Source organism: Meriones unguiculatus, chromosome 10 (assembly GCF_030254825.1).
Source record: "Meriones unguiculatus strain TT.TT164.6M chromosome 10, Bangor_MerUng_6.1, whole genome shotgun sequence".
NCBI classification, from domain to species: Eukaryota; Metazoa; Chordata; class Mammalia; order Rodentia; family Muridae; genus Meriones; species Meriones unguiculatus.
Window position 1 is genome coordinate 20,331,209 of NC_083358.1, and position 12,482 is coordinate 20,343,690.

At 44.9% G+C, this 12,482-nt stretch overlaps 1 protein-coding gene across 2 annotated transcripts in view; it reads right to left on the minus strand.

Annotated features, from left to right (window-relative positions):
* Nucleotides 1-12,482, minus strand: part of Wwp2 (WW domain containing E3 ubiquitin protein ligase 2) — a 117,385-nt gene that overhangs the window by 40,304 nt on the left and 64,599 nt on the right. For both annotated transcript variants that reach the window (XM_021632831.2, XM_021632841.2), the window contains one exon: nt 11,087-11,214. In XM_021632831.2, coding sequence (XP_021488506.1) covers nt 11,087-11,214 — 128 coding nt within the window. The remainder of the gene's footprint in view (nt 1-11,086; nt 11,215-12,482) is intronic.

The following is a 12,482-nucleotide window of genomic DNA, read 5'->3' on the forward strand; positions in this document are numbered from 1 at the left end:
TCAAGAGTTGCTAGACCTCGAAATAAAGTATAGCTTAAAGCTTCAATTCCTGAAGCTACAGATGGCTCAGCAGTTAAGAGTACTTGCTATTCTTCCAGGGGCCCTGCACTAGGTCCCTAGTACGCAAGTCAAGGGGCTCCAGGACATTTGTCACCTCTACCCTCCAATGTTTGGGTGATCTTTTCGGGCACTGTGTAAAGGTTGTCTCTGCATTACCCAAATTCTGGTTTCTATGCCAGAAGAGAGCTGATTACAGGCTTTGATATTGTTGTTCTTATGGATGCATCATATTTTGTAAACACTCCCTCCATAACCTTCTGATTGGTTTAATAAAGACCTAAATGGTTTACAGCAAAGGCTGGAGAGTATAGTCAGGACATCCAGGCAGAGAGAGGAATTCTGGGAAAGAATCTCAGGTGGGAGATTCATGGAGAACAAATATATATATATATATATATATATATATATATATATATATATATATATTCTCTAGCCAGATGTAGAGAAAGAAACAGGTGCCAGAGTCCTTTAGTCCCAGCACCTGTTTCTTCCTCTGAGTCTGGTGAATTCCACACCTGATTCTTTTCTAGAGTTCCTCTCTCTGCCCAGAAGTTCCACTTTCCTTTCCTGCCTTTGCTCTAGGCAGTATTTGAATAATACAAAGACAATCATTACACAGTGTACAAAAAGATTACCCCCAACAAACCCTGTCTCAAACAAAAAAACAACAAAACAAAACAAAAAATTACATGAAGTTAGTAATGCCTTCCCAAAGGAAGCTTTAGTAGGCAGAGACAGGTAGGTCCTAAGAGCTTGCTGGTTAGATAGCCGAGCCAAAGTGGAAAGCTTCTAGTTCAGGGAGAGACCCAGTCTCGTAGCAACAAGGCAGAGAGGTGGAGGACAGCGCCTGAAATCCTGCTGTGGCCTCTGCGTGCAGCCCATGAGCTCAACACACAATTCATTCTCTCATGTCCTTTGGGAAGGCAGATCAAACACGGTGACAAAGAATAAATAGTGGAGCCACGTGCAGAGCTGTCCACACATCTGCATCAGAATTGGAAAGCAAACATCTTAGTCATCACTTAGTTTCATCTTCCTAATTCAGAAGTTTGTTCTGTGGCTCCTCTAAGGAAGCAGGCGAGCAGTTGCTCCTCCTTCCTCTGGGGAGTTCACCACAGCTACAGTTTACTGTTGAGCAGATGGGAGTTCAGCTCAACTCCAGCAGCTGGCCTCAGTTCTCCACCCCACAGCAATTAAAAATGCATATTTGAGCTGGGCAGTGGTGGCGCACACCTTTAATCCCAGCACTCGGGAAGCAGAGGCAAGACGACCTCTGTGAGTTCAAGACCAGCCTGGTCTACAGAGCGAGTTCCAGGACAGCAAGGGCTATACAGAGAAAACCCTACCATTAAAAAAACAAAAACAAAAATAGACTGACAGACAGACAGACCGAAATCTGGTGCATCTTCTTTATCTTATTACTCTCCTCTTCTCTGGCCCCTATACAAATACTACCATTTCCTCACCATTTCTAGGCTATCCTTTTCTAACTACCTGTCATTTCTCCTAAACAGTATTGAGATCTGACTAAGAGAGTCAGATGACAATTTTTTTAAGTTTTATTTTATTTTATGTGTTTACATGTTTTGCTACATGAATGTATGTGAATTACTTGTGTGCCTGCTGTCTGAGGAATTCACAAGAGAGTGACAGATTCCCTGGAACTGGTGTTAGGGAAGGTTATAAGGTATGAGGGTGCTGAGAATTGAGCCAGGGTTCTCTGAAAGAGCAGAAAGCGCTCTTGACTGCTGAGCCATCTCCCCAGCCCCAGATGACAAGCTTAAATAAGAATAATAAACATTACTGAATGTGGGATAGAGTGCCAAAGATACAAACCTCTTTCTTTGGCTTATGTCCTTTAAGCCTCATACACAGCCTCAACAGGAGTCAACGCAACTATCGTATTTTACACTGGGGAAACAAGCATCCAAGAGCCCAAACAACCTGGCACATTCACAGGACCTGATCCATACTCTGCCTCCAGGACTTAAGCCACTCACTCCACTTTTCTGCACATCCTTCACTGTGAACCACGATTATGTACAAGTGAGCAATCGCCAGATCCAACTAAAAGTCAGCTGAAACCAAAATGTCACCACGCTTGCCTTCCAAGGCATGGGACGGCCCTGGTTGAGTCCCTTGGGTTTTGCTCTATTTTCTTATCTTGCAGCGCTGAGGGTCAAACCCAGAGTCTGGCACGGGCTGAGCAAGCGCAGCCACTGAGCTGAGCTGCACCCTGCGCCTCGGGGCTGCTTGCTTTCTTCTCAGTGTATTAACACTGCCTGGCAAAGAGGTTACGTCAGTCACTTAATAACTAAATCTGTATAATCAATGTTTCCCCAACACAGATGCCAAACTTGATATTTATATTCCATATTCTATCTAGTGTACTATCCAAGCTAGCACACACAGCAGATGGCAATCCTCTTTATGCAAATCTATAAACCTTACACAACTCCAATCTTAAAAAAAAAAAAAACAAAACAAAACAAAAAAAAAACCCACCATGCCTTCTTTAAAGTTGCTAGGTAAATTCATTGTAAACTTTAGAAGGAAAACTAAATTTGTAAGAATAGAGATGAGAGTCTGAAGAAGATTGCTGGGTTTCTGTTGGGGTATTCTCCTGTGGCAGCAGACCTATTACAGAGCTATCATAATGTACTAAATCGTGAAAAGTCGGAGAACGAATAACGGTACAAAGTTCAGGAACAGACAAGGAATTCAATAATTCGTTGGAGGTTACAAAATACTAAGAGTCTAATTCCCTTGGTGTGGTCTTCATTTCTTGGGGGACACTTGTAATGAAGAGGAGCTGCCCCCTCAATCACTCTGCTTGTGAGGGAAGGATGGAGCCTGTGGAAAAGCTCCACTCCCCTTCTGCCAGTCTTCAGACTACTGAGCTGGTGACCTGGCGTCATCAGAAAAGGAACAATGAGGTTTTGTTTTCTTCACAAATTATTTGGGGGTTGGGGCTAGAGGGATAGAGAGATGGCTCAGCCAGTAAGAGTGCACAGTGCTCGTGCAGAGGCCCTGACTTCCGTCCGACAGCTCATACCACCCATAACCCAGCTCCAGGGGAGCCAATGCCTCTGGCCATCTCTGTCACCTGCACCCTTCTGCACACACACACAAAACTACGAATAAAACTTTTAAAATGTTGTAGAAAAAAAAAATCACTGAGGTACTGGATTTATATTTTCAGTCCCTGTGTTAATGCTCTTTACTGACAGTAAAATTTCCCCTTATTAGGCTGGGATTAGTGGAGGAGAACAGAGGACAAAGCTCTTCACAAGTGTTCAAGTTCTATAAAAAAAAAACTCTTAAGATAATGAAGTGGGAAATTGCTTACACATACTGTTATCATCTGTGTGTGCTTGGACACGTAGGTTTTCCCCTCAGATAAGGTATATGCATGCACTTGTACACTTAAAGAATGTCTTTGGAGTTATCACAGGAAACACAATAGCCGCTGCATGTTTGAGCTCTCCAATTTTTTTTCCTTCCTCTTTCAGTTGTTTGAGACAGAGTTACTCTGTGTAGCCCTAGGCTATCTTGGAACTCCTCTGTAGACCAGGCTGGCCTCAAACTCAGAGATCTGCCTGCCTCTGCCTCCCCAGTACTCGGACTAAAGTCACCAACACACTCAGCTTAAAATGCTTTTTTGTTTAAGAATTGTTAATGAGTGTCTGTGCATGCCATAGGATTGCAGGTGTTTGCTAAGATCCAGAGTGCTGGATCCCCTGGAGCCAGAGTTAGTCATGAGCTGGGTGATGTGTGAGCTAGGAACCAAATTCAGGTCCTTTGGAAGAGCAGCAAGTGCTCTTAATTAAATTTCTCCAGCCTCCATGGACATCACCAAAGTCTATATGCGACTATCATAAGGACAATGGCATTGTGACTCCTCTTCGCCTGCAGCCATACTCTCAGTGTCCTACTCTCTTTCCAAGTGCTCCTTGTGCTTACAATGTTACACCATATATTAACCTATACTAAAATGCCTTTTAAAGGGGCTGGAGAGTTAGCCCAGCAGCTAACAGCCCTTGCTGATCTTGCAGAGGACCCAGGATTGGTTCCCAGCACTCACCCATCTAAAACTTCAGTTCCAGGAGATCCAATGCTCTCTTCTAGCCTACAAGGGCACCATGCACGCAAGGGGTTCACAAACACACATGCAGACATATAATAATAATAATAATAATAATAATAATAATAATAATAATAATAATAATAATAAATGCCTTTTAATAAACTCCAAGTCTGCTTCATACTACCCATCCTGAAATATTTTGGCTCCAGCTTTGCCTCAATGGAAGTCTGAAAATGATTCAGGCTGTCTCCACCTTTGGTACCACTAACATTTCCTTTTGTTCTTAAAGACAGGGTCTCACATATGCTAGGCTAGCCTCAAACTCACTATGTGGCCAAAGCTAGCCCTGAACTGCTGATCCTCCTGTCTTTACCTTTGGAGTGCTGGGATGAGAGGCAAGCAGCACTATGCCCTGTGCACGCAGCGCTGGGGCCTGAACCCAAAGCCCTGTGCAGGTACGTAAGCGCTCTCCTTTCTAGCCCTACACTCCTGCCTGGCTCTTCACATCCCTGTTGCCCAGACGGTCTCCACACCACTGCAGTCCAGCCTGTGGCCTCAGCTCTGTACCCAAGAGCTCCTGCAACAGCAGTTGGGGCTTGGCTGAGGTGTGTTTTCAGCTTTTCCTAACGGAGCTTAGAAGGCAGATGCTTTGTCTCTGCCTGTGCTTCACTGTTCAGCAAAACAGCATTTTATAGATATCCGTTCAATAAATATGCAATCACTAAATCTAAATCTGTAAAAAGACATTAGAAATAAGATCAACTGATATTTGTATAACATTACCACTTAAAAATAGGTCTTTAAAAACTATCTGGGGGAAACTGTTGTTTGTTCCCTGTCTGAGATGGAGCAGTACCTACATAGGCAAACTAGCCTTGACCTCATGTTCCCCCTGCTTCAGCCTCATGAGTGAATGTGCTCTATGCACCTTTACAGAAGAGATGAAGAGATGGCGGGCTCCTTACCCAATGTCCCCAGGTGTTACTTTTTATATGACCATGGCACATCTAAACTAAAAAAAAAAAAAAAAATCTGTTCAGTACTATTAACTAAACTCCAGACTTTATTCAAATCGTAGCAGCTTTTCCACTAAGCTGCTTTTTCTGTTCTAGGATCCAATCCAGGATCCCTCATTGCCTTTAGCAAGCACACTTTTATTAGCTCATCTGTCATTCCAACAGCACATGGGGAAAATGTTATTCCCACCTCCCTGAGGACGTGCACACTTCGTGACCATTCAGACAGGTGACACGCCATCAGTCAACAGCAGAAGTGGAGCTCGAACCTGAGTATTGTGAGGTGGAAATAAAGCGGAAGAAGGAAATGAAGAGGGCTTGGATGTTCTCCTGGAGGGGAAGAAAAGCAGAGCTGCAAGGGCAGGGTGGTGGGGAGGCAGCATGGCAGCTGAACAGCCACTGGTTTCTGTAATGTGATTGTTTCACAAGGCTCCTCTGTGATCTTGGCTGAAAGCTTCACCTTTATGAATCACATTCACTCAGGAATAGGAAAACCTTTGGCCAAGAAAAAAATCAGGACTTGGACATTCTTTTTCTTAATCCTAGGCAAGCCAGCCTAGCCAATGGCAAGCTCAAAGTTCAAAGAGAAAATAGAGGGGAAGAGAAAGATTCAGAGATCTTGTCTCAAATAAGGTAAAGAACAACTGAGGAAAATACTCAACACTGACCTCTCGTCTACACACAAAGGAACATGCATGCATGCATGCACACATGTATTTACCTGTATACACGTGAACACATGTGTGAAATCATAAATACACACACAAAGAATTTTTGTTTTAAAATAGGGGATAGAAAGGACCTGAGTTGGGTTCCCAGAACCCATGTCAAATGCCTCTGGCACATATCCACACATATGATTAAAAGTGATAAAAATAAATGGGGGTGGTGGCACAGGCCTTTAATCACAGCACTTGGGAGGCAGAGGCAAGTGGATCTCTGTGGGTTTGAGGCCAGCCTGGTCTACATATAGAGTTCCAGGCTAGCCAGAACTTCAAAGTGAGATCCTCTCTCAAAAACAACAATGAATCTTTAAGTAAACAACAACAACAACAAAAAAACAAAAAACAAACAAACAAAAAAAAGTAAAGTTATATGAGAATTAAAAAAGGTGGCCGGGCACTGTAGTAATCCCAGCACTCTGAAAGGCAGAGGCAGGTAGATCTCTGTGAGCTCAAGGCCAGCCTGGTCTACAAAATGAGTCCATGACAGCCAGGGCTACACAAAGAAACCTAGATTGCCTCTAAAAGTTTAAAGTCTAAAATTTACTTTGAAAACTCTATGAACTTTCAAAGACAAAATGTAACAAGGCAGAGCTTGCTCTTTAGACATTAAAAAACATACTATGCAGCTGGGCCTGGTGGCTCATACTTTTAATCCAGCACTCAGGGAGGCAGAGGCAGGCAGATCACTGTGAGTTCAAAGCCAACCTAGTCTACAAAGAGAGTCTAGGACAGCCAAGGCTACACAGAGAAATCCTGTCTCGGAAACAAACAAACATACTATGCCAGGGCTAGAGAGATGGCTCAGTGGTTAAGATAACCAGCAGTTCTTCCAGAGGACCTAGGTTCAATTTTTAGCACCCACATAACAGTTCACAGTCAGCTGTAACTCCAGTTCCAGGGCATCTGACTCCCTGTAAAGAGGGTGTCTGGCAGCCACATGGTGACAGACAAATGCAGGCAAAACATCTATATGCATAAAATAAAAATATTGAAAATACTATCCAAATAACCAAAATATGTGGGACTCACACAAAACAAGAAACAAATTCTCACAGTATAGAAGAAAGCAGTGAGTGCTGAACTCCAAGTAAAAGCCACTGTGAAAGCTACTTAATTAACGTCCAGTGAGAACAGGATTCCAATACAGAGAAAGATGTTAGGGCTGGCATGTAACTCAGTAGTAAAGTGTGTGTACAGCATGCGTGAAGCCAGGAGTTTAATCCCCAACCACAAAACAAACTAAAACAAGAAAGACTGAGAATAAACTATGAGGTGGAACATAACATTCACAACATAAAAACCAGAACAGTATTTACAAGGTTAGAGAAAAAAGAAAATCTCATATGCTATTTTGTGAAAATTTTATGCAGCTTTGGACAGGTAAGCAATCCTCTTTTTTTAAAAACAATCGATCTCAATTTAAAAAATTCATTATCTATGCACTCAAGAACTGCACTCAAAAGCTATGTATAAAGTGGCCTGTGCATACAGAATCAGCTACTCAGAAGGGCCCAGTGGGACAGACAGAGCCCAGGAATTCAAGGCCAACCTAGACAACACAGGTAGAATTGGTTCTTCAAAAATGTGTTTCTATTTTTCCCCAGAGCAAAGCTGTATGCAAAGAGGGAAGCATGCCAGCAAAAGGGCATGGCTGTAATGGCAACACTTTCGGGGCACAGGCAGGAGGAGTTCTCTATGTTCAAAGCCAGCCTAGCGTATAGACAGTCTTCTCAGCTAGACAGGGTTACCCAACACTACGCTTATCTCAAACAAAACAAAACAAAAAAACAGGGAAGGATGTACATATTGAGGGAGAATAGTTAAATGATGGATGGCTATTATCACACTAGAAGTTATTATTTTAATTTGATTTTTTGTTTGTTTGTTTTTATTTTTTGAGACAGGGTTTCTCTGTGTAACCTTGGCTATCTTGGACTCACTTTGTAGTCCAGGCTGTCCTGGAACTCACAGAGATCCGCCTGCCTCTACCTCCCAGAGCAGTGGAGTTACAGGCATGAGCCACTGCGTCTGGCTTATTAATTTGATTTTTTTGAGATGGGGCCTCATAGGCCTGGCTTCCCTTGAACTGAGTTTACATGGGGCTAGGGATTGAACCCAGGGCTCATGCAAGCTAGGCAAGCATTCTATCAACTGTTGATAAGTTACACTCCCATTGTAGAAACCACTTTAAAAAAGTGAACAAGAGGCTAGAGAGAGACAACAGTTAAGAGCTCTGGTTTTTCCCTAATATCTTTTACATGCATAAGTACACTACACAGCCAAAAGGAGACTGTTAGATTAATTCTGCATGTCTGTGAAAATCCCATCAGGAGGCATAGCTCCTAAGCTGCCATCCCAGAAGTGGCCCTCACAGGCCTGACAGGGAGGGCTGGAGACATCCTCATTCACATTAGCACTGGCAAGAGGGGAGCCTTTGTCTCCCTCTGTCCAGCCTCTGCCCTGATAATAGTTCTAGCTTTCTGTTTTCATATAGTCCAGGCTGCCAGTGAAGTCAAGATGAACTGTCATCATTGCAAAAAGAGGAGGCCAGAGGTAAAGGAGAGAGAGAAGAGAGGCAGAGGCAGAGGAGAGAGAAAAGAGAAGCAGAGGCAGAGGAGAGAGAGAAGAGAGGCAGAGGCAGAGGAGAGGCAGAGGCCTTCCTGTTTTAACAGACAGAAGCTGCCCTTTGAAGCTGGGCTTTAGGAACTGTTTGGGCATTCAGACACACTACTGTAAAATGTGTTCAGAGCAGTGTGGAGTTAGACACATGTGGCTTTTTAAAGACATAGCTGGCACCTACCTCATAAGCGAGAACACAGTGTTCTGGATATAAAGACAAGCAAAGGTACCTAGAACTAAGTGTAAAGCAAATAAAGATGTACTGATATCCCAGAAGGGCTGAAAAGGTGGCTCAGAGGTTAAAAACTCATATTACTCTTTGGAGGGGGGTGGGGGATAACTGGGTTCAACTCCCAGCACCTACACCAGAAGACTTACAATCACCTTCTGGGAAAGCCAATGCCTCTGACCTCTGTGGGCACCTGTACTCATGAACATACCCACAGAGACACCCCCACACAAAAATTTTAAAAGTTTTTAAATCTTTGAATGTCCCTGAAGACTGACTCAAAGACCATTACCACATGGAGTCAGTTTATCAACAGCTTTTATAAAAGCAGAGGATGGATGGACACCACTATTGTGGTACTGTAGAGCCCTGGAAGGACAAAGTGACTGGTGGCCCAGCCACTGCATCTGGGGACTGCTTCCATGTGTTACCTGACTATTTGCTGTGTACAAGGGATTTCAGGGTGGTGTGGCTGTGTCCAGCAGGCGTCTCTACAAAACACTTGCTAAGAAAAGCATGTTTGCTGCTGCTCAAAAGCTCTATGTGGTTCTGTGTACCAGTCCATAGCCACTTGCATGCCATCCTTCATGCCGATGAGGAGGATCCAGTGAGGAGATACGGGTTTGGCCCCTGAGCACTGGGAAGGCTGAGAAAGAGGCTGCTGGGACTCCACACCTGCAGTTATGGTCATCCAACAGGTTCATGGGAGCTGGTTAATTCACTTCCTTCGGACATGTCTCCAATTCCAGGAAGGAAGTCAAGGCTTGCCACTTCGCCCTGCCATTCCCTGTACACAGTGAGATAGCCAGGCAACATGAGCCACAGAGGGGCTCTGGGGCCCTCACACTGCTTCCAAAGAACTGAAATCCATGACAGAGCAAGCTGAGGAGAGTTGCTGTCAGAGTAGAATGATTAACTACTCAGTCAGTCTGTTACACACAGGCAAATAACACTGTCACAATAGTGACCGCTGTGTCTTCATGTCATACTTCTGCCCTCACAAACAGGCGCCTATAAAACTCATTTCCAGGTCACTCCCAGTGGAATCACACTCCCCTCTCTACAGTCTGTGGAAACAAATGTCCATGTTTCCTCCCATTGGACCCAAAAGGAAGACAAATGACTCAATGGTCTGTTGTCACTAAAGATTTAACAGTTCTCAAAAACTTTAGACCATGACTGTTTGCCTGACACTGTCTCAATGAGACAGAAATGGGATGAAATGATTTACTTTGTAAGAGGCCTTGAGTACAGGGAAACAGAACCCCCTACAGAAAAGTCCCTGCGTGTGGAGAGCACCAGTGTCTCTTCTCCAACAGTGTCCATGTGGAATGGTGACAGCATTCCTAGTGGGGAATTAACCCTTGCCAGCATCTCTACCCCTCAGAATGCTGCTGTCTTCTCCCGCTCAGTTCTTAGAGCAAGCTCAGTCTTTTCTTTTTTCCCAGTTTACAAACTCCCTAAACTGGATTTTTTTTTTCCCCAAATAGGCCATGGGTGTGGTAGCTCCCCCACTTGATGCTAGCACGTGGGGGACTGGTGGGCACACCCCTATGAGTTTGAGGCCAGCCTGGTCTCATAGTGAGCTCCAGGCCAGCCAGGGCTACACATGGAGACCCTGCCTCAAAACAACAACAGGACTGGAGACATGGCTCAATGGTTGAGCATTCTTTCAGCGGATCTGGGCTCAGTTCCCAGCACCCAAAGTGGGTGGCTCACAGTGCTGTAACTATAGTTTGAGGTGATGCAACACCCTCTTCTGGCCTCCAAGAGCAGCTGCATACATGAGGTACACATACACACCCTCAGGAACACACACACACACACACACACACACAAAACTGAACTAAATAAATATTTGTAAACAAATTAGAGCCAATGTTGATAAGAAATTAATGAAAAAGCATGCTTTTAAAATGACCTCTGTACACGGGAATATTTTGTTTTCCACTTTTATTTTCTGAGACAGAGTCTCATGTATCCCAGCTCACCTTGAATTTGTCATATAGTCAGGATGACCTTCCTCTGTCTCTCCATGCCTAAGCCAATTTTATGAGATGCTGAAGACTGACCCCAAGGTCTGCCTCATGCATGCTACACAAACACTCTACCAACTGAGCCCCAGCCCAACACTATTCAGGCATGAATGGGAACACCTCAGCTGTCCAGAACAAGCCAGAGGTCAAAGAAGACGGGCCGATGGACTAAGTAATGGACTCAAATTCCCACAGTGCTGGCATCCTCTCTCACTCTACCATACTCTGGCACAGAAGGCGATGCCCCAAGTGCAAACAGGACAGGCAAAAGCATCCTGCTGTAGTGCAGGCTGGTGCTGAGTGTCATCACTCACCTGTACCATTGGCTAAGCCACTGCTGCTGGGGTTCTTCACGGGCTGGCGGGGCCGGTTCCTAGCACCGGGGCTTTGTTCACCCGTTGCTGTGGTTGTTCTGGCTGAGCCACCTGAATGTCTGTGTGTCCTGGGGGTTCAGAGTAGAAAGGAGACCAACATAAGTCACTGTGAGAAAGAAAGACGCTTCTGCTCTCTTGCTATTTATTAGAAACAGGACCTGCAGTTACTCCAGCTTTTACTCAACAGGAGCTGGCTCTGAGCAGAGACCCAGGGAAGCTTCCTTCTTGGTAAAAGCCCAAAAGGCAGCTTTGTGCAAACTTTTCCACTGGAAGTAAACAAATCTGGAGCAAATCACCCCCACATCTGAAATAGCTGGCAAATACTCTGCGACCATCACACTATTTTTATTGGGCTTAAGTGTTAGAAATAAACAAGAGTTTCTGGACAGGCGTGGATGAAGTGCTTCTCCCATGAGGTACAAGGGGGCCAAAGCCTTATGCAAATCAATTTTTTCTATAGCTGGGAGATAACTAAGCAGCATGAGGCAATGCATATTGTGGCGCAGCACCCCTAGAGAAGCTGACTCAGCAGCTCCCCAGCTGAGGGAAGGCCAGCACAGAGATGGATCTAACCCGTGCAGAGAAGAGGGATCTAGCTGAAGAAACCCATGTGACATTTTCCAGAGCACACAGCAGCAAGGGGTATCTGGTCTCACGCTTGTACTGTAGTTTGCCTTCATTCCGCTCATGAAGCTTCTAAGCCTCTTTGCTCTTTGGCTCTTTCACTTGCAGTCATTATTGGAGTCATTACTTAACCCACAATGACCAGATGGTTTAAAGGCCATCTCCTGAATGAAGACACGTCTGTTTCTTTCCAGGCAAGGAATCAGAGGCTGAGAGACCAACTCATGCTACAGGGCGGCCAGTCCATCAACCCCAGAATGGGTCACATGACCCTACTCACTGAGTTAACCTGTGACCGCTGCACTTCCATGCGTGGCCACTCTGCCAGGGCTCTGTTGCCTTCATTTACAGGTACAGAAACAAACAAGAGGAAGCTCTGCAGAATGTAAGCTTGCACACATTCCCGTCAGCCCTTCGCTCCTTGGCTGGAATGGAGGGGGAATGGGTGGGCTTCTGTTGCCTCTCTCTGGAGCTATTTTCCCCTAGTTACAGGCGAATGGTAAGACTCGACCTCTAGCGGAAAGTTCACTGCTGGGAGGAGCACCTGCCGGAGTGTGTGTCCCCCTCCCCTGCCCCTGCTGAGAGCACCTTTGCGGCCCGCTGGTATCGGCAGGCCTGCTGCAGCACAATGAACTGCCAGAGTTGTTGGCAATTATGAACCACCCTACACTGCTTTCTTAGTCAAAGGTTCTTTTTAGTGTTTTGGTTTTTC